At 64.5% G+C, this 20,876-nt stretch overlaps 4 protein-coding genes across 5 annotated transcripts in view; 2 read left to right on the top strand and 2 right to left on the bottom strand.

The window, feature by feature from the left end:
• The first annotated feature begins 543 nt into the window (after positions 1-543).
• Positions 544-4,132, top strand: BET1L (Bet1 golgi vesicular membrane trafficking protein like). The gene is made up of 4 exons (XM_059710536.1): positions 544-700; positions 1,530-1,621; positions 1,842-1,898; positions 2,010-4,132. Exons 1-4 carry the CDS (start codon positions 682-684, stop codon positions 2,175-2,177), a joined length of 336 nt encoding a protein of 111 aa, XP_059566519.1. The 5' UTR covers positions 544-681; the 3' UTR covers positions 2,178-4,132.
• A 1,113-nt stretch (positions 4,133-5,245) lies between these two features.
• On the bottom strand, positions 5,246-8,478 carry CIMAP1A (ciliary microtubule associated protein 1A). Its single transcript, XM_059710539.1, has 7 exons — positions 7,930-8,478; positions 7,422-7,538; positions 7,045-7,245; positions 6,541-6,642; positions 6,331-6,452; positions 5,613-5,753; positions 5,246-5,483 (listed from the first exon to the last, which is right to left on the bottom strand). Exons 2-7 carry the CDS (start codon positions 7,528-7,530, stop codon positions 5,394-5,396), a joined length of 765 nt encoding a protein of 254 aa, XP_059566522.1. The 5' UTR covers positions 7,531-7,538; positions 7,930-8,478; the 3' UTR covers positions 5,246-5,393.
• A 370-nt stretch (positions 8,479-8,848) lies between these two features.
• On the bottom strand, positions 8,849-10,434 carry SCGB1C1 (secretoglobin family 1C member 1). Its single transcript, XM_059710538.1, has 3 exons — positions 9,935-10,434; positions 9,256-9,455; positions 8,849-9,003 (listed from the first exon to the last, which is right to left on the bottom strand). The coding sequence occupies exons 1-3, from the start codon at positions 9,987-9,989 to the stop codon at positions 8,986-8,988; spliced, it is 273 nt and encodes a 90-aa protein (XP_059566521.1). The 5' UTR covers positions 9,990-10,434; the 3' UTR covers positions 8,849-8,985.
• Positions 10,435-15,881: 5,447 nt separating this feature from the next.
• MS4A10 (membrane spanning 4-domains A10) overlaps positions 15,882-20,876 on the top strand; it is a 68,001-nt gene continuing 63,006 nt past the window's right edge. The window contains exons 1-4 of one of the 2 annotated variants that reach the window (XM_059710525.1): positions 15,882-15,967; positions 16,394-16,610; positions 17,469-17,588; positions 18,520-18,576. In XM_059710525.1, the coding sequence (XP_059566508.1) occupies positions 15,927-15,967; positions 16,394-16,610; positions 17,469-17,588; positions 18,520-18,576 (435 nt within the window). In that variant the 5' untranslated portion in view covers positions 15,882-15,926. The remainder of the gene's footprint in view (positions 15,968-16,393; positions 16,611-17,468; positions 17,589-18,519; positions 18,577-20,876) is intronic. The other variant, XM_059710526.1, reaches the window with a different exon arrangement.

Below are 20,876 nucleotides of genomic sequence, written 5' to 3'. Positions count from 1 at the left end.
CTGGGCTACGCGGGGGCGGGCCCTGGGGGAGGGGCGGGGCCTGGGCTGCGCGCACCCTAAGGCGGCGTGACCTGAGACCTGAAAGCTTTGCCGCGGGCCAGCCCGGGGCTTCAAGATCAGACTTGGTGACCGTGGCCTCGGGGCCGGAGTCGCCCTGGGGCCGGACAGTGTGACAGCCTCCGCTCCACGGGGCGGGGCGTGCGGCAGGGGTTGCGACTGGCCCCGCGCGGGCTCAGAGGACTGGCGGGAGGAGTGGCAGCCGGGCCCGGGGGGTGAGCGCGGAGGCAGGAGAACGCGCGGGGAGGCCGCAGGGCCCGTGCGCAGGTCACCCTTTGGGAGGACAGAGACGACAGAACGTCCCGTTCCCACGGGGGGCCGAGGAGTCGCGACACAGCCAGCGCCCACCGCGGCGCGGGGGGAAACGCAACAAGCACTGTCGCGCCTCTATTGTCGCGCGTCAGTCGGGGCAGCCCCGCGCCCCGCCCCGAGCACACCCACCGCAGGGCGCAGGCGCGCCCCGCCTCCCCAGCGCATCACTTCCTTTCCCCGCGCCGCCCCAACCCCTCGGCCGGAAGTTGACGGCGGAGGACGGAAGGGGCGTGCCGGAAGCGCCCTCGCGTGACGGTGCCACGTCGCGGGAGGCAGCGGCGAGTCGGGCCCCAGGTCGGGCCGGGCGGCGCGATGGCGGACTGGGCTCGCGGTGAGCCCGGGGAGCGGGGCCGGTGGCCCTGTGGGGACCTGGGGGGCGGGCGGGGCGGGACGGGGGCCGTCTGCTCGGGGCCCCGGAGGCGGCGTGCTGGGAGGGCCGCAGTGGGGTGTCGCTGAGCTGCCTTGGCCAGTAGGGATTCGTGACCCTGAGTGGCCAGTAGGACGCGCGCCCTCCTCCCTGTGGTGTGGACACAGGGGCGACTCGGACCGCGCCCCCGCAGCTGGGTCACGTGGGGCGTCTGGGTCTTGGCACCTGATGCCCCCGGTCTCGGCAGGCACTGAGCTCATTCAGGGGCGCACCTAGGCCCTGCCCTCGGGGTGGACATCAGCCCCCCTTCTGTTGTGGGGAGCGTTGCTGAGTGGTTTTCTCCCTGGTCACTTGTCACTTCAGGACGCAGTTTACAGGGGTCCCCGCAGGGCCCTCCCGCCGGCCCTGGCCGCCGCCTGCGCGGCTCAGAACAGGCCCCAGGCACTCGGAGGGCGATGTCCGCGGAGGGGGCGCAGCTCTGTCACGGACAGTGTCCGGCAGCGCCCGTGTGACAGCCTGTGGGGTTGTACACTGGGGGGTGCCTGCCCACCGGGCCTGGGCGTGTAGGTCGGACAGGGGCTCACGTGACAGGTGCTCATGCAGCCTCCCCCCGGCTGCGAAATCCAGGCACCAGACCCTGGGTTAGGGCTGGACCTGCTCAACCCACACAGGCCCCCGGGAGGTCAGACCTGGCCAGATGGGATTGTAGTGAAGCCCGGAGGCCACCCAGGGCCACCTCGCAGGGGTCCAGGGCCCGCGGTGGGTGTGCCTCTCAGCCTCTCTCTTCCTGCAGCTCAGAGCTCCGGTGCCGTGGACGAGATGCTAGACCAGGAGAACAGGCGGATGGCTGATAGCCTGGCCTCCAAGGTCACCAGGCTCAAATCGGTCAGTAGTGGGCCACTGTCGCTCCAGCTGGCACCCTGGAGCGGGGGCCCGAGCGGGTAGAGGCCTGGAAGGGTTTCATGGGCTTCCCACCTGTGTGAGGCCCAGGTGACACCTGGACCTGACCCCTGGTGGTGGCAGGGTCTGTTGGTCTCGTGGGGGGTCAGGTCCTGTGCAGTGGGTGTGCCCTGGCCTGACCCCCCTCCCTCTGTGTCCTGACCAGCTGGCCCTGGACATCGATAGGGATACGGAGGACCAGAACCGGTACCTGGACGGCATGGTAAGGTCTGCGACTTGCACGTGTGTCTGTCAGCCCTGCCCTCTGCCCACTGGGCAGCCCTGGGGACCGGGGAGGCTCTGCCCGCGTGACCGTGCCGTGTTCCTCCTCCAGGGCTCGGATTTCATGAGCATGACAGGCCTGCTCACGGGGAGCGTGAAGCGCTTTTCCACGATGACGCGGTCTGGGCGAGACAACCGGAAGCTGCTGTGCGGTGTGGCCGGGGGCCTGATTGTGGTCTTCTTTATCCTCTACTACCTCCTGGCCAGAGCAAGGACGTGAGCCAGTGGAGCTGGCTCCGGGGTGCCCTGGGCCACTAGGGTCTCCTGCCCGGTGCCTGGCTGCAGAGGACCTGCTACCTAACACTGCTTTGACATGTGACCGTGGCTTAGGGTCTCCCGTGTGGCCGGGAGACCAGCTGCCTCCGACCTGGGCTGTGTGGCTGGTGCAGGGGCCTCAGGTGCTCGCGGCACCGACAGCCTCCTAGGAGCAGAGCAGCCGGGAACCCTGGACATGGCCGCCCGTGACCCGCAGCCCTTCCCCAGCCCTCGGATCTGATACCCCATCCTTGTCTGGGAAAGGCCGTGTCTGCTCTCAGATGCCTGGATCTGACGGAAGCAGGAGAGGCTGCGAACCTCAGATCAGCGCCATCTTCCCCACGTGGGTTCCAGCCCAGGGTGGCAGTTCCTCCTGCCCCAGGCTGCCGAGCACAGTGGGGTGGGCGGCGGTGCTGAGGGCCGCCGCTTGGCCTTGGCCTGCCCTCCATTCCTGCGGCTGAAGCCAGACGTGCGGGGAAGAGCAGGTGGTGCGGATGAAGGTGTGGAATGCAGTCCTGGCTGGGGGCCCAGGCCACAGCCTTCTGGATCTCGCGGCCGTGTATCCAAGAGCAGAAATCCACATTTTCTCAGGATTGAGGATCCACCCAGAGATGCGTTTCCTGCAGACCAGGGCTCTAGAAGCAGGTCCCTTTGGCAGCTCAGAGTCGGGCGGTGTGTGCGTGTGCGTGCACGTGCGTGAGGGCTTCTCTGGGTCTTGACAGCGGGCTTCCCTGTAAGGAGCCTGTTCGTAGGACCTGTGGTCACTTCTTGAGGGTCCCTGGGCAATTCCCTCTGCACCAAGCCAGCCCTTCCTCCCACAGGGAGTCCTCCGTGCTGTGAGGGAGCTCTGAGCCAGGCCTCCTCCCCAGCTTCTGCAGCCTGTCCTCCCGACGGCCTGTCCCTGGGCCCTGTGCCCACACAAACCAAACCCCAGGCCAGCGGCTTCTCACCCCAGGGAGACCCCAGTGCCCTTGTCCTCACATAGAGCCAGTTACTGGCTCTGTCCTTCGCGCCTTTGTTCCTATCCTCTGCCTTCTCGGTCTCCCATTACTGCCCGCAGGCTGTCGGCCCACTGTCCGCCTGCCTGCACCGTCACCCCATGGGGCTTGTTGGCTCCTGCCATCCGCTGCTCCTCCCAGCAGGCCGAGCCTGTCCTCATGGTCACCCTGGTGTCCTCCAGCGCACCTGGCTGGGCAACCTCGGCCTCCGGGAGGGGTCCAAGGGCTCCGCTCTGTCTGCCCTGCCCTCCAGCGCATGCTCATGTCACCGAGCTCTCGAACCCACCCGTCTCTGGGGCTGCTTCCCTCCACGGTGGTCCAGCCCTGTGACCCCGGCACCTCAGCTCTGGCTCAGCCTCCGCTTCTCTCCAGTGAACCCTGTCGGGGGGGCTTGTGCCCATCACCACACTGCTGCCGCTCCTGCCATGCCTCCGCCCGGTCCTGCAGACAGCTGAGCCCGCGCTCCACGGCCCCCACGCCTCCCTGGCCTGCGGTGCTGGCCCCGTCCGGAGAGCATGGCTCTGCTATGGCACGAGGTCACCACGCCCCAGGGCTCTGCCTCGCGGGTGCAGATGAGTGCGGCTATGTCGGGCAGCCTCCGGGAGCATCCTGCTCTGACTGCTGTGCTTGCTCGCTGTGCTTGCCCACCTCCGTCGGTCTCCAGGGCCCTTGCAACCTGAGCCGTTTTGGGGCCTGGACTTCTTGCTTCCCGTTCTTGTGTGAGGGTGGATTCCATGAGGGCGGCACGCAGGCCGGCACCCTCCTCGGCACGGGTGTGTGTGCACACGGCGCCAAACTGCTGGGAGGGTTGCCAACACTGAGCTCTCAGAGCAGCCCATCTCATGTGAGGACGACCTGCCAGGCTCCCCCACAACTCAAGGACGAGACAATAAAAATTTGGAATAAACAGCATTTCCCTGGGCTTGAGGGCTTTGTGGCACTGACCCCAGTCCCTGGATGCTGTGGGCACCTAGGGGCTGGGCCCGCCTGCTTCCCCTCTTGGGCTTCTCCCAGGTCCTTGCTCCTCACTCGTTCCCTCAGACGTGTACTCTGCTCAGGTTCAGTAACAGCCAGGGACAGGGCTGCATCGCCTGGTATGGGGCCAGGGAGTGACCACGCGACAGCTGACACCTGCCCTGTCCTGTGCTGCCTGCCTGGCTGGGATGTATCAGGGCACCCTACCAAGTCACTCAGCCATGGCCGGGTTGCTCAGTGGCCTGGGGCGTAACCCTGTACACCAGGAGGTCACGGGTTCCGTCCCGGTCAGTGCATGCAGAAGGCAGCTGGCTGGTGTTTCTCACATTGATGTTTTTCCATCTCCCTGTCTCTGAAATTAATAACATATCCTCCTGTGCGGACTAAAAAGGCCCACGCGTCAATCAAATCGCAGTGAGCCCAGCTGGATGGCTCTGGTTGAGCGTCAACCTGTGAACCAGGAGGTTGTGATTGGATTCCTGGTCAGGGCACAGGCCCGGGCTGTGGGCTCCATCCCCAGTGGGGGCCGTGCAGGAGGCAGCGGGTCGGTGATTCTCATCGTTGATGTTTCCCTCTCCCTCTCTGAAATCGATAAGAATATTTTTTAAAAAGTCACAGGTGACCGATGCCCCACAGTTAGTGGCTGGGACAGGATGGGCTGCGCCAGGACGCCAGGCCTCACCTGGACAGGCTGGCTGCGTCACCGGCGGTTGCTCCCACGGCTGCAGGGCAGCGCTGGGTGAGCGGAGGTCGGACGGGCCAGCTGCCCAGGTGCTGCACCCCACAACGTGGTGCTGTTGCTGAAGGGGAGCAAGGTGGGGTGGGTGTCTGTGTGCTGTGTGGCCCAGAAGTCACCCAGCAGCAGTTTGGGGCGGTCACTGCAGATTCGAGGGGCGGAACAGACCCCTTCTCTGGGGTGGGGAGAGCCTATCGGGAAGGGAGAGCATGTGGGAGAGGCACGGGTGTGCCCATGGGGTCAGGGCAGCCTCGCCCCCCAGCCCTCCTGTCTGCCCAGACCCCAGGCTGGCAGCGCCGGCCCCTACCCCAAGACAAGTCCATAGCAAATGGAATCATGATTTATTATATATGTGGGCACACAATTAGCAAGGGGATGCATAGAAAAATCATAATTGTCCAAAGAAGCATGCTTCGGCCCGCAGGCCAGGCGGGCGGTGGCTGGGCTCTGCCCATCCCTGCCCCGCCCGGGGCTAGTCCACCTGCAGGATCAGGGGGGTCATGTAGTCGGAATGTTTGATGCCAAAGGTGACGATGGGGGCGCAGGGCTTGGTCAGGGTCACCTGGCGGAGGAGAAGCTGTGAGGGGCCGGCACCCCTGCCCCCACCCCACAGGCCCATCTCCCGCCCCAGCCAGTCTGGGCCGGATCTCCCTGGCCCACCCTCTTCCCTGCACCCCTCGGCCTCCCAGACCTTCTCGGGGCTGTGGGCTCCTGGTCCTGGCTTGAGGGTCTTGTCCCCCGGGGGCTCCACTCGGGCCGCAATGGTGTACTGCGGAGCCTTGAACTTGGTCACCTGCACGTCGGTCTGGTGGTAGGCCGCGGGACCTGGGGTCTGGGAGGCGAGAGGCTCAGACAGCTTGGCTGCCAAGGCACGCGACCCGGAGGCCAGGGCCGGTGCTGGCCGGGGTCTCCGGCCCCGAGTCACTGTGCCTGTGGGTCAGGGCCCTCCTGTCTCCACAGCGTCCCCCATGGCAATGAGCCCCAGTGCTGTGGGTCCCTCTGTGTGGACGCCCTGCGCCCCCCCATTTCAGCCTTGTGGTGGCAGTGACACCCCAGCGTGTGGCAGCCCCGGCTCATCCCCCCTGCGAGCCGTGAGAGGCCGCTGCCCGCTGGGACCTGTCCTGTGGGCCTGGCGGTGGGCGGGCTGGACAGCAGGGTCGTCAGAGCGGCTCAGCATAAGCCCACCCCCGGAGCCCTCCCCCCGTGCTCACAGCTCAGGGTGTCCTCCCTGCCTCCTGCCAACACAGGGCCCGGGGACCCCTTCGCGGCTCAGCCCTCCTCCGCCCTCGAATGTGGCCCAGGCACGTGGCCGACGCCCGAGGGGTGAAGCGATGAGGGGCCTCAGGAGGGGGGGAGTCAGGAGGGGGGTCCCGGGGGAGGGGTCAGATGGGCCCCCGGGCTCCCCTTGCCTTATGCAGGTCTTCGCTGAAGCCGCCCAGCTTGCTGCGGCCCTTGATGGAGTAGGAGGGCTGGGAGGCCTTGCCAACCGTGTGGGGCCCCATCACCATGGGCAGCATGTAGGCGGCAGGGCCTGCGGGGGGCGCGGTGCTGAGTCTCCGTGGCTCCGCCCTGGGCTGCCCACCTGCCTCACCCGGGTCCCCACCCGCTCGGCCGCAGACCTGGGGTGCTGTCCACCCGGAAGGTCTTGGTCCGGGCAGAAATGGAGTGGCTGGGCGCCGAGTCGAACACATACTTGGTAGATTTCTCTGGAAAGTAGTCGCCTGCGGGAGGACAGGGGCAGAGCGGGTGCTGGGAGGCCAGGACCCTCCTGCAGAGCCTGGCCCGTGCCGGGGCCTCAGGGATGACCCCCAACCTTGTAGGCGCCGGGCCCTGGGGGCCCCCCACGGGGCGGGGGGGGGTGACTGAGGTGGGCGGGCGATGTGCCGAGTGCAAAGGGGGCATTGGGGTGGGGCAGGCGCCCAGCAAGGCCCAGGTCAGCGCTGGGCCAGGTGGCCAGGGCTCCCCCGGGGTCAGCAGCTCCGAGGAGAAGGCGCCCAGGCTGCCAAAGTGCTCCCTCCACCCCAACTCAGGCTCAGCTCCGGCTCCGGCTTGGCTCCGGCTCGGCTCTGGTGCAGCGGCTGCCGCTGGGCTGGGCTGGGCTGGGCCGGGCCACTGTCACTCACCGGGGCCAGGGGTCATCGTGGTCTTGGTGTGGTAGCGCCCCAGGATGGAGAAGGCGGGGCCGAGGTCCTTGCCAGTCCTCAGTACCTTGGGGTTCACACTGTAGCGAGGCCCCGGGGAGCAGTTCTCGGCCAGGAGCAGGGGGGCCCCGCGGAAGCTGTAGGCTGGCGCCCGCACCTTGGTGGGCGTGTGCTTCATGAAGCCTGTGGGCGGGGACTCTGAGCACCCCGAGCTGACCCGCTCCCCAGCCTCCTGACCCCAGAGGGGTTGACGGGAGCCCCGGGCCACCCCAGACCTTCCCCATCCCTCCGCACCCCTCCCCGGGCCCACCCCACACCTGGCTGGTCCCTCCCACCCCTTCCAGGCTCCAGGCACCTGCCTGTGGTGGCTGGAATCAGGTACTTGGGGCCCGGGCTGCTGTAGAGGGCCATGATGGGCCCCCGGGGGCGATGGGGCCTCCAGGTTCCCACCCATACTTCTTCCGTCATGGCCGGCTCTGTGGCGAGGAAGGTGAGCACAGGCTGGGAGGCCCGCCCCGCCCCGTGCCTGCCTCTGCCCCCACAGTGGGCAGGGCTGCCGATCCCCCACTCCTCAGCAGGGCGGCGAGCCCCCCACTCCTCAGCTGGGGCTCACGCCTCAGGGCAGTGGACGCTTCTGTGGGTTTGCTCTGCCTCCCCAGGCCCAGGGCAGCAGCGTCAGAGCTCGGGGACCTGCCCAGGCTGGCTGTCCCTTCTGGGCCTCCCCGACCACCCTCCCTGCTCCAGGGGGTCTGGCCAGCTTCCTCCCGCTCAGAGGGTGCTGGGCGTGCCGGGCATGGGTGGAGGTGGGAGCTTCTGGGCTGAGGCTGTGCTAGGGGGTGAGCGAGGGGCTCTCTGGGAGGCCCTTACCTGGTCCAGGGGCGGTGCTCCGAGCAACCTATGGACCGAGCCTCCTCAGAGGTGGTCCCGTCGCATCGTCCTCCGCGTCGGGGACTTCCCGAAAAAGGGACATGGAGAGGAAGGCTTCCACCTCCCCCTCCTCTCCCACCGGGGGGCTTTAAGAATCGGGGGGCCCCGGCACCCGGGCTCTAGAATGTGGCTCTGTGGGAAGGTGGGTTCTAGATCGCCGGCTCTGTGATGCAGACAATGGCTTCTTTTAGAGGAACCCCGCCCCGGCCAAGCCCTGCTCCCGGGTGGCCCAGGAGCAAACCTCTGAGCCCCCCAGCAGCGCCCACGGAGCGGGGAGCAGGCAGGAGGGGCTCGGTCCCAGGTGAGGGTGGTTGTGCTGGGCGGGCGGGCGGGAGCTGGATGGGGGCTCTGTGCTGGCGCCCTGCTGGCCAGCGGCCCCTCGGGGTCCTCATGGCCGGCCCTGTCTTCACCCCTCGGGGTTCCTCCTGGGCTCCTCCCGTGGGCGACGTCGGGGATTGACTGCTCTCAGCCCCCTGGACCTGGGCCCTGTGCTCACCGTGTGTGCTTCTCGTCTCAGAGCGAGCACCCTCCCAGCGCCCCCAGCCTGGCCACTTCCCCTCGCCTCCCTGCCCGCCTGGCTCCCAGCCCGTTCCCGCCCCCACCGCCGGCTGCACGCCCTCTCCTGCCCGTGGCCTCCCTGCCTTCCATCTGCTCGGTCCTTCGGCCTCCACGGGCCTCAGACTGGATTTCCTCGGGCGGGGGGAGGGGGGTCTGCCGTCTGTGTGGGCACTTACAGGTGCATGCTTCATGCGTGCAACCCCGTGTATGGGCGCCTGCGTGTGCGTGTGCGGGCATGTGTGTGCGTGTGTGTGTGGTTGTGAACCTGCGTGTGTGAAGAGACAGGAGCCAGAGCCTGGGCTGCAGGAGGCTTTATTGATTGAACGGTTGTGGATAAAATCACGCTGGGGAAGTGGCAGTGGGTGGCGTGGCCACGGCGGCTCGTGTAGCTGGTCTTGTGGCTGCTCGTGGCCACATCCGGGTCCCTCGGCGCCGTGCTCAGCCCAGCACAAGCACCTGCAAGGCAGACACCGGGGTGCCCGCCCCGGCGACCAATTACTGGAGAGCCGCGGGGAAAACAGGCGCAGGCTACCCTGTGGGGGCCCGTGGGCTCGGCCACTGCAGCTGGGGCCCTCCCAGCCGCTGGGGACGTGGGGTGTGGGAGGAGGGTGCTCCCGGGCAGTGAGCCCGGACGTCGCCCTGATGCTGAGGCAGGTTGGGGTGCGTGGGCTGCAGGCGGGGGAGGAGGGCGCCCCCCAGCCACGGTACCAGCAGCTTGATCAGCTCTGCCTTGTGCGTGGGCTGCAGGCCGTCTATGCAGGACTTGAGCGTGGTCAGCGCCTCCCTGCACGCCGCGTTGACCTCGTACTTGGCCAGGGGCCCGGTGTACAGCTCCTCCGGGTCCCCCACCAGCAGCGTTTGCAGGAATTCCATGAAGAACTCGCTGTTGTCCTCGTCCGCGGCCAGCCCTGCACGGTGGGGGGACAGTGCCGCCCTCCCCTCCAGGTCTCCCGCCTCACCTCCCCCAGGTGTCCCCCACGATGACCCTGCCTCACCTGCTCCCCGATCTTCCACCACAACATCCCCGATCCACCCGCCTGCGGACGCCGCCCATCACCCTAACCTCAGCTTTCTTCACTCCAAGCTTCTGGGTCCGGGGGTCGGGGTGGGGGGCGGATTAAGCCCAGACATGGGAACTCCCCCTCCATGCGAGCTTGGCCAGCCTGGGGCTGGGAGGGGAGGGTCAGGCTGGGCTGGGGTGGGTATGGAGTTGGCAGGGGCCCGGGTGGTTGCCCACGTCTGTTCTGTGATGGAGGAGGGGGTGGGGTCCTGGGAAGGTGGGCGCTGTCCACGGTGAGGACCCAGCACCTGGGCTTCTAGCTTCCTAGCCTCCCGCCAACCCCCCACCCCCAGCAGAATGTGCTGAGGCCCCTGGCAGCGGACTCACCGCAGGTGCAGAGCAGGGTGGCGGCCACCAGCAGGAGGGTGCTGCTCCCCTTCATGGCGACGGCAGAGGTGCCCCAGGAGCAGCCTGGCAGGCTTTATGTCTCCCGGCAGGGCACCCGCAGGGGCGGGCCGACCTGCCCATCAGGACCCGGCCAGTGAGAGCCCAGGCGGGAGGCAAGGGTGTGTCCTCCCCGCTCAGTGGGTCCTGAGTGGCGCGGACTGGGTGCTGTGCCAGGGCTGGCTGGCACATGGGCAAGTGGATGGGTGAGGGGGCGAGCGGAGCCTGGCCAGTGAGGGGGGACGGGGGCTGGGGTGCTGGGCCTCTGGCCGTGGCTCAGAGTGGCGGGTTCTGGGTGGGACCCGTGTCTTTCTTTGCGGGGGAGTCCCCTCCACTCGCCGAGCCCGGGCCTCAGGCCGGCGGTCTCCCTGCGGCAGGCATGGCAGCAGGGCCCGGGCCAGGCCACAGAGGGCCTGAACCGGCACCAGCGTCCAGGGGGTGGAGGGGGGCCTGAGGGGACTTGGGTGAGGAGCAGCCACCCTGAGGCCTTCCCGGCAGGGGAGACACCCCTTCCTCTGTGGCCCAGCCAGCCCGGGGAGGCCTAGGATATGGGGGAGACCGTCCCAGCCCCCCAGACCCCAGCCAGATGCCTGGGAGCGGCCAGGCCTGGTTTCAGGAGCCCTGCTGCCCCCTGGTGGCGGGTGGTGTCCTGCGGGCCGGCCGCTCCCCGGGCTGCCCCACGGTGGGAGTCAAGAGGACCCGAGCTTTGCGGTTTGCCTTGTGCACATGGGTCTCGAAGGGGCGGGGTGGGGGTGGGGGGCGCGGCTTTAAGAAAAAGGAACAGAGGAAGGACCCACCACTCTCCCTGTTGCTTCCTAAGAGATTTCCTCGGGCCGCCGGGGTCTGGGAAGGGAACGGAGCACAACCGCCTCAGCTTTCCACCCAAGCGGGGGCCTGTGGCTGTGGGGTTGCCTTTCGGCAAATCACCTGCCGAGTGGCCTGCCCATCACCCTGCCCCCCCGCCCCCCATTTTCACAATCGGCCCAGAGCTGAGTGGGGGCAGCGCACGGGCCCCCCTGGGCCGTTCTCCCCTCTTGGGTGCGTGTTTGAAATGGTCCAAAATGGGATCTTCTCCGAGGCTCCCCTCCGGCCCCGGGAAGATTTCACCATCACCTCGCTCCGGCTGCCCTGCTCTGTGAAGGGGTCGGCCTGGCAGCGTCCCTCAGCCACGACCCTGTCCTCACTGCCCGCGAGTCCACGCCAGCGTGCGGCGTGCCGAGGCGACCTGCGAGGATTTTCACCCGCCTGGGTTTGGGGAACAGAAGCGTGGGCAGCTCACACCGCTGGTTCGAAGCAGGAGGTGTGGCCGGAGGGCAAAGAGACAAAGTCTAATGCTATAAACGCCGGTCCGCCGGCTCCGTGGGGCCGCGGTGGAGCCCGACGCAGAGCGGCCGGGAGCTCGGACTGGCGTCCCGGGGTGAGTGGCCCCGCAGCGGGAGGTAGGGGGTCTTGGCCAGCTTCCTAGAGGCAGAGCCTGCGACAAGGACTTTGTGCCCCTGGTGGAGGGGGGGCGCTCTCGAGAGAAGCAGGACCAGGCAGGTGACATGAGCCAGGGCCCGGTGTGGTCCCAGCTGCAGGCGGGTCCCCGGTGGTGGGGGCTGCTCCGAAGCACAGACTTGCGCCCACCGTGAAGCCAGGAGGCGGGGTTTCCTAGGCCAAGATGCAGGGTTTGGGGAAGGGTGTGACTCACACTCCCAAAGTGGGCAGCAGTGAGCCCTTAGCACCAGCAGCCACAGCAGCTGGAAATGGGTGTCCCCCCCCAGGAAGCCGGGGGTGGGGGGCGGACAGCAGGTGCCCCATGGAGGGATTCCCGCCCTAGAGGCCTGCCCTGCGGGCAGTCACTGCCTTGCAGCTGGTGGAGGGGGGCGCGCCTCAGCCATTCCATTCCCATCCCACACTCCACTCACAGAGACAGGACCCCACGCAGGGACCGGGCCTTTCCCAGCACTTGGATCACCCGGGCCTCTCGCACCCCGGAGGGGAGGCCTCCGTTTCCCGCAGGGCCCTGCGTTCCCAGGTGAACCCCTCTTTACACCAGCACCCCGTCCTGAAGCTCCAGGGGAGGCTGGCTTTGGTACACTAACCAGCATCTCCTGAACCCCAACCCTCTGAGGGGGTCCCTGGTCCCCTACTCGACCCTCTGTCACATGGTGTGACTTGATACCTCTCAGCTCCTGCCTGTCTCTGCTTGACCTGCAGGCACATGCGTGCACACGTGGGCATTCGCACGCAGGCCTCTGACGAGGTCACGGCTCCTCTGCCAGGCATTTTCTCTTCCTGATTAAAGAGAGAGAGGAGGAGCACATTCCCCAAGATTTCAACCCCGACCGCGCGGGTGCCGGAGGTCCCGTGTGAGCAGCCACGCTCTGCCGTGCTCCGTGCTCCGGCCGTGGTGGTGACGGTGGGCGGGAAGGAGCCTGGGGAGGCCGGAAGGAAGGGACAGCGGCGCAGCGCCAAAGCCAGGGCGCCTTCGGGCCGGCCAGCGCCGCTCTCTGCTAGGCATGGTGCCTGGGACGCCCCTGGGTCCCCAGGAAGGCGCCACAATCCCATAGAAAAAGAGACTGAGGCTCAGGGGGGGGGGTCCCAGTACCTGGGCCGGCGTCGTACAGCGAGGAAGTGCCTGGGACTGGCTCTGAGAGGGGTCTGACTGCTGGGACCCTGATCACATTCCCACTGGCCTGAGCGACAGCTCCTGACTTAGTGGAGGGGAGGCCAGGCTGTTCCCCGTCCTGGGCTCCGAAAGCTGAGCCCCGAGACTCGCTGCTGCCCCCCTCTTCTCTGTGGCCTGAGCCGCTGTGCTTGGGAATGTGTCCGTCTCCCAATCCCCAGCTCTTCCGGGCCCTCTGACACGGCTGGGCTGAGGAAGGGAGCTGGCGGCGGGGACCTGGGTCAGTTAGCCACGGGCTACACCCAGACCTCAGGGCCCCGGGGAGGACAGAGCCTGGCCCTGGCCTGGGCGCGGCTGGGACGTATAAGAGAAGGAAGACTTCTTGGCAGAGGGGTCTTGGGCGGCACAGCGTGTGCCGGGCACTGGAGGTGTGCCTCCACCTGGCATCCGCGTCCCAGTGTTGTGGCAACAGGAACGGTTCAAATATCCACCAGGGAATTAGATCCAAGAAGCCTGAGTAACCTTTCTCAAAGTGTGTTCCGTGGAACACGGGTCCTGACAGATCAGCTGCCGAAGGGTTCCATGGTCACATAAGTTTGGGAAACCCTTGGTATGCTCTTCCCCCTCATTAGCATATTAACGGCCCTGAGAATTCCTGCCGCGGAGCACTCTGTATTAAGAAGGGAATTTTCCAAACTTCCTTAGCCGTGGACCCTTTTCCTCATTGTCCAATGGTTCTCGCTACTCGGTCATCTGTGGGGGTCACTTTTGGCCGTAACTTAGAGACGCCTGGTTGTGGGGTTTGTATTGGGGGGAGGAGTTGGAGCCCTTCTTTTCGTTTTCTCTTGTGCCTGTCACGGCGCGGGCAGGGACTGGACTGTGACCTCTAGGGTCACTTCCAAGTCTGCGTAATTCCCTCGGAGGAGAGTGAGCTGCTACAGGGAGCGGGGTACACCCAGGGGGCGTGGCGAGGGCAGGACCTAGATAAGCAGGGGGAAAGTCTGCGGGCTGTGGCCAAGCCTCGAACTCTGAGTCCCCAGAAGGCTTATGCCCGCGGTGGGGCCCTGGGGCTCCGTGGGGGACACGTTCAGCCTGGACCCTCGCGGGTCCCTTCAGCAGCTCAGGACCCACAGGTCCGGCCAGGGCCTGGGTTTCCGCAGGTCCCGCGGCGCCCACAGAGCTGACCAGGTCGTGAGCACTGGGGTGGGCAGGCCGGGGCCAGACCCTGGCTCTGCTCCCGGGAGCCTGGCTCTTGGGCGATGACATCTCAGCATCGAGGTCTCCTCACTGTCCCTGGGGAGCGCTGGTGCCACGCTGGGTGGGGGCAGTGGCTGTGAGGCCCGAGTGGGATGATGTCTGCCACGTGGCAGGGCCGGGCACAGAGCAGATGCTCAATAACCCTCTGCCAAGAAGTCTTCCTTCTCTTATATGTCCCAGCCGCGTCCAGGCCAGGGCCAGGCTCTGTCCTCCCCGGGGCCCTGAGGTCTGGGTGTAGCCCGTGGCTAACTGACCCAGGTCCCCGCCGCCAGCTCCCTTCCTCAGCCCAGCCGTGTCAGAGGGCCCGGAAGAGCTGGGGATTGGGAGACGGACACATTCCCAAGCACAGCGGCTCAGGCCACAGAGAAGAGGGGGCAGCAGCGAGTCTCGGGGCTCAGCTTTCGGAGCCCAGGATGGGGAACAGCCTGGCCTCCCCTACACTAAGTCAGGAGCTGTCGCTCAGGCCAGTGGGAATGTGATCAGGGTCCCAGCAGTCAGACCCCTCTCAGAGCCAGTCCCAGGCACTTCCTCGCTGTACGACGCCGGCCCAGGTACTGGGACCCCCCTGAGCCTCAGTCTCTTTTTCTATGGGATTGTGGCGCCTTCCTGGGGACCCAGGGGCGTCCCAGGCACCATGCCTAGCAGAGAGCGGCGCTGGCCGGCCCGAAGGCGCCCTTGGCTTCCTTCCTTCCCACCCTGCTCAGGGTTTCGCCCTCCAGGCGACCCACCCTTCCGGCCTCCCCAGGCTCCTTCCCGCCCACCGTCACCACCACGGCCGGAGCCCGCAGAGCGTGGCTGCTCACAGGGGACCTCCGGCACCCGTGCGGTCGGGGTTGAAATCTTGGGGAATGTGCCCCTCCTCTCTTCTTATCAGGAAGAGTAAAAGCCACTCCCTCTAGAGCAGCGGTTCTCAACCTTGGCTGCACATTAGAATCACCTGGGACTCTTCCTAAAATCCTGATTTCTGGGCCTCATCCTCCGGAAAATTGTTTCTTTGTTATGGGGTGGGGCCACAACATTACTAACAAAGACACAGAATTTCCGGAGGATGAGGCCCAGAAATCAGGATTTTAGGAAGATTCCCAGGTGATTCTAACTCGCAGCCAAAGCTGAGAACCGCTGCTCTAAAGCGTCCCCTCGTTAGTCCCCCCCCCCCCCCCCCCCCGTGGAGAACCAGCTCCTGCCTGAGCCCCACAGCCAGCCCCTCTCTCCGTCCCTCCCAGCCCCCACCCCCTCCACTCTCCGGGGAAAGAGTTCAGCCTTTTACCCAGTCACCGGGCAGCCCCCAAGTTCTGATGCGCACCCGTCATCAACATACAACATAGCCCTGGCCGGTGTGGCTCAGTGGATAGAGCGTCGGCCTGTGGACCGAAGGGTCCCGGGTTTGATTCCCGTCAAGGGCACGTACCTCGGTTGCGGGCTCCACCGGGGCTCCTGCAGGAGGCAACCAATCTCTCATGTCGATGTTCCTCTCTGTCTCTCCCTCTCTCTCCCACTCTCCCTAAACATCAATGGGAAAGTACCCTTGGGTGAGGATTAACAACAAACAGCAAACATGAAAAACAAAAACACATACAAGGTAAGGACCCGGCCCCTCAGCAAGTGCTGCTTCGAGCCTCCTGCAGTTTCCCCCACCCTTTCTCGTGCCGCGGAAATGCCCAGGACATTCATTTTCACTCATCGAGGCAACAGTACACGAAGGGTTTAAGCCAGTGGTTCTCAACCTTCCTCAGGCCACGACCCTTTAATACAGTTCCTCGTGTTGTGGCGACCCCCAATTTCATTGTTACACATTGAACATCATTAAAGCATCGTGATGAATCACAAAAACAATATGTGATTATAGATGTGTTTTCCGATGGTCTTGGGCGACCCCTGTGAAAGGGTCGTTTGACCCCCAAAGGGGCCGCGACCCACAGGTTGAGAACCGCCGGTTTAAGCCCACAAGCTCTGGAGCTGGTCTGCCAGGCTTCGAGTCCCAGCCTAGTCATTTGCTCGCGGTGTGACCTTAGGCTTAACCTCTGAGCAGAGTCTGCAAAAGGGGAGCAGGGATCAGGATCAAATCAGATCATGAATGTAAAATGCTGCTCACAGGGCCAGCGGCAGGGAAGGTGCGTTTCTAAAATGTTGGCTTATTGTCCGGGTTAAATATTGACTTCCCAGCTCGATGTCGGCTCAGAGCGGGTCCTCAGCAGGAGTTTCCTTCCGTGCTCTTCCCCCTCGTCCCCAGTCCAGGAGGGGCGATGATTTGACCCCCACCCGCCCTCCTTTGCCTGGTCCGGGGTCAGCGGGTAGGACCGTGTACAGAGTTCCCCACGCCTGCCAAACGGTGAGGCCTGTCTCTGGGTGGACGGGAGGTCCGTCTGCCCCAGAAGTAGCTGTGTCCCTGCAAACCCCACCCCCAGGGGCCAGGTTCTTCCAGGTCAAATCCAGGGGCTGCTGGGCGGTGCAGCCACCGTTCCGGGAGGCCCTGGCTCAGAGGGCAGAGGTGACAGGCCCTGACGGGGCCTGACTCGGCCTGTCTCCCTGGCCGGCAGCCGGATCCTCGCCGGAGTCATGGCAGCAGAAGCCCCCCGAGCGGCCGCAGGTGTTCCCAGATCTGGAGCTGAGGGTTTTGAGCCATGGCAGGCCCTCGGCCCGGCCCAGCCTGGCCAGACAAGCCCACCCCCGAAGGCGACCCAGCCCGGCCACCTGCCCCCAGACTGGCGCCAGGAGAGGCCCCGGGAGAGGCGCACCCTTCTCCAGGCGCTGGGCGTGAGTGTCCATTTCCTGGGCCCTGGGGTGGGGAGGAGGAGAGGGGGCACCCGGGGAGGGTGCTGGGGGGCCCTGAGGATGGAGGAGGATCCTTCCCGGAGTCACACTCAGGGTGAGAGGTGGTGAGAGGCTGTCATGCCCACCAGCCCTGCCCGGGGCTCACAGGAGGTTCCCAACAGGAGACGTTGCCTCTCCTCCCTTCTCTCCCCCATCCCCCCACCGAACCCAGGCTGGAGGGCACCGGCGTGGCCGCAGTGGGAGGCCACGGCATACTCAGCCCCACGCTGGGCGCCATATGTGCTCACCAGCTCAGCCAGGTTCGGTGAGCCTGAGGGCGGGCGGTGAAGGATGGAAAAAAGACAGACAAGAGAGGAAAGCTGGGTCTGGGTGGCACGCTGCCCTCTCTGATGGAGAGCTAGCGACAGCACCACGGCCTGCAAGCCAAGTCTTTATTTTATAGCAGATTCCACGAAGCACAGTAAGGGCGTGGTCACAACATTCTGGAGGGTTTCGAATCCACTCAATCACATGCACCTGATCGAGCTTTGTTTACTCGCTGCACTCAGCCACGTGGGGCCACACGTTCGGACCATCAGGTCAAGCTGACAACCACAGCCTTTGGCTGTCAGTGTGCTGGGACCTGCACGTGGCTTTGCCAGAGAGGACCATGCCCTCTCATTAGTCCCAGGCTTGCACCTGTCCAAACACTGTGTCTGCTCTCCACACCCACCTGCCTCCCCCAGGAGTGGGCCTTCCTGCAGACCCGGGAGCCCTCAGTGGGCGGGGAGCCGGCTGGGCCAGGCACCGATGGCCTCTCCAGGGCCGGGCCCCTCACCGTGGCTCCCCGTCCCTGCCCAGGCCTCCCACGTTGCCATCGCGGTGCTGCACGCGGTCCTCGGGGGTTACCTGGTCTTTGCAGTCAAGAACCTTCACCTGGTGGCGCTGAAGTCTTGGTACCCATTCTGGGGGGCTGCCTCTGTGAGTAGGAGCCAAGCATGGGCCGGCTCTGGCATTTGGGACGGGATGCGGGTGGGGCTGGGAGCTCGGGGCATCCGGGGTCCCCCTCTCTGCTCTGTCCTTGCCTCTCTTTAAGGACCCTTCCCAGGAGGCGCTCTGCTCTCTGCCCTTGTTTAACTCGCCTTCAGCAGAGAAAGGGGTGAGCATGCATTTCCAGGCGGCCAGGCTGCGTTTAGATGCAGCAACACGTCCCTGGAGCCAAGTGTCTGTCGTGGGTCTGTAGGAGCCCGAGGGTGTAAACGGGGGCTCCTGTCCCCCCAAGGCCCTGGGGCAGGACGGGAGCGAGAGGAGAGCCATGCACACAGCCCCCTGGCTCCCAGGGCCTCCTTGTCTCGGGCAGGCGGAGTCCTGCTCACAGCGCCCCAGCCCCCCACGGCCACGTGGGCCCACTGTGCCGCCCCGCTCCCAGCTCCCAATGCACAGAGATGGGACCGTCTCCGCGTGCAGTGCCCTTTCACCCCTGGGCCCCGGGTGGGCGCGTAGTAGGTGCTCAGCGAACATTTGAAAGGGTAAGCCCAGGAATACCCCAGGCTTTGGATAGAGAGTGACCTCCTCCCCTCGCCAGATCCAGGAAGGAGGAAGGGTCCGTGTGGAGGGGGTAGTGCAGCTGACCCCACGGGGGAGGTTTGGGCTAATGAACTGGGGGCAGCGGAGAGGCTGGGAGGGCACCGGGAGTGCAGGGCACAGCTTGACCCTGGGTGTGGAGGTCTGTGTGGAGGGCAGAGCGCTGGCTGGAGCGGGCCAGGGATGGGCCCTTAGTTGGAGAAATGGTGCTCTCTACACCACTGGCCGCCACAAGTGTGTTTCCTAAAGAATAGTGAGAAGGGAAGGGATTTGTGGGTTTCAAGGCCCCCATCTTCTCTCTTACAACTGTTTCCAATCTGGCCTGCAGTTCCTCATTTCAGGGATCTTGGCGATAGCAGTGGCGGCGGTTTCAAAAACCTCTCTGGTGAGTTGGAGCTTTGAGCCGTTCCCTTCCACCCCCAGCCTGGGGCGCCTGTGCAAGGCCCTGTGTGTGAGGGAACCCGGGAGGCGGTGGCCAGGATCTGCCAGAAGCAGTCACAAGCTTTCCCAACAGCAGAGGGCGTAAACCCAGAGGTGCCCAGGCCCTGGAGGCCTGACCCTCATTCATGTCCCTGCCTCCCGCCTTCCTCCGCACCACCCGCCCTCCTCCACCCGGAATGTCCACTGTGGTGTCTGGCCTGGAGGTGCCCTCCAGCCTATTCTCCACACAGCAGCCGAGAGACTGTTCTCAAGTTCAGGCCTGAACATACCACCCGCCGCGGCCAACTCCTCCTGGCCCCTAACACTAACCCTAACCCCTAACCCTAACCCTAAACTTAACCCTAACCCTATCGCTAACCCTAACCCTAACCCTAACCCTAGCCCTAGCCTTAACCATAGCCCAAACACTAACAATAAACCTAGCCCTAACCCTAAGCCTAACCCTAGCCCTAACATTAACCCTAACCCTAACCCTAACCCTAGCCCTAGCCCAAACCCTAACCATAACCCTAACCCTACCCTAAACCTAACCATAACCCAAGCCCTAGCCCTAGCCCTAGCCCTAGCCCTAACCCTAACCCTAACCATAACCGTAGCCCTAGCCGTAGACCTAACCCTAAGCCTAGCCCTAGCCCTAGCCCTAGCCCTAAACCTAACCCTAACCCTAACCCTAGCCTTAGCCCTAAACTTAACCCTAACCCTAACTCTAGCCCTAGCACAAACACTAACCCTAACCCTAAACCAAAACGTGGCCCTAGCCCTAGCCCTAACCCTAACCCTAACCCTAACCGTAACCATAGCCCTAGCCCTAGACGTACCCCTAACCATAACCCTAGCCCTAGCCCTAACCCTAACACTGGCCCTAACCCTAGCCCTAAACATAACCCAGGCCCTAGCCCTAGCCCTAACCCTAACCCTAGCCCTAACCCTCGCCTTAGCCATAGCCCTAACCCTAACCCTATCCCTAGCCCTAACACTAACCCTATCCCTAAACCTAGCCTTAGCCATAGCCCTAACCCTAACCCTAACCCTAGCCCTAGCCCTAACCCTAACCCTAGCCCTAGCCCTAGCCCTAAGCCTAGCCCTAACCCTAAACCTAGCCCTAGCCCTAGCTTTAACCCTAACCCTAACCCTAACCCTAACCCTAACCCTAACCCTAACCCTAACCCTAGCCCTAACCCGAAACCTAGCCCTAGCCCTAGCTTTAGCCCTAACCATAACCCTAATCCTAACCCTAACCCTAGCCCTAACCATAGCCCTAGCCCTAACTCTAACCCGAAGCCTAAAACTAGCCCTAGCCGTAGCCCTAACCATAAGCCTAACCCTAACCCTAACCCTAACCGTAGTCCTAACCCTAAACCTAACCATAACCCAGGCCCTAGACCTAGCCCTAGCCCTAACCCTTGACCTAAGCCTAACCCTAACCCTAGCCATAACCCTAACGCTAATGCTAGCCCTAACCCTAACCCTAACCCTAGACCTAGGCCTAGACCTAGCCCTAACCCTAGCCCTAAACTTACCCTAACCCTAACCCATACCCTAACCCTAATCCTAACCCTAGACCTGGCCCTATCCCTAGCCCTAACCGTAACCCTAACCCTAGCCCTAGCCCTAACCCTAACCCAAGCCCTAGCCCTAGGCCTAGCCCTAACCCTAACCCTAACCATAAACATAGCCCTAGCCGTAGCCCTAACCCTAAGCCTAGCCCTAGCCCTAGCCCTAGGCCTAACCCTAAACCTAACCCTAACCCTAGCCCTAGCCCAAACACTAAACCTAACCCTAACCCAAAACCTAAACCTAACCCTAGCCCTAGCCCTAGCCCTAACCCGAAAAATAACCCTAACCCTAACCCTAAACCTAACCCTAACCCTAACACTAACCCAAACCGTAACCATAGCCCTAGCCCTAGCCTTACCCCTAACCCTAACCCTAGCCCTAGCCCTAGCCCTAACCCTAAACCTAACCCCAACCCTAAACCTAACCCTAACCCTAACCCTAGCCCTAGCCGTAGCCCTAACCCTAAACTGAGCCCTAGCCCTAATCCTAACCCTAACACTAACCCTAAACCTAGGCGTAGCCCTAGCCCTTACCCTAACCCTAACCCTAACCCTAGCCCTAACCCTAACTCTAAACATTACCCAGGCCCTAGGCCTAGACCTAGCCCTAACCCTTGCCCTAACCCTAACCCTAACACTAGAGCTAACCCTAATGATAACGCTAGCCCTAATCCTAACCCTAACCCTA

This window comes from Myotis daubentonii, chromosome 9 (genome assembly GCF_963259705.1).
Source record: "Myotis daubentonii chromosome 9, mMyoDau2.1, whole genome shotgun sequence".
Taxonomy (NCBI): domain Eukaryota; kingdom Metazoa; phylum Chordata; class Mammalia; order Chiroptera; family Vespertilionidae; genus Myotis; species Myotis daubentonii.
The sequence above is the reverse complement of the archived record's forward strand: the minus strand, read 5'-3'. Positions and strand labels throughout refer to the sequence as shown.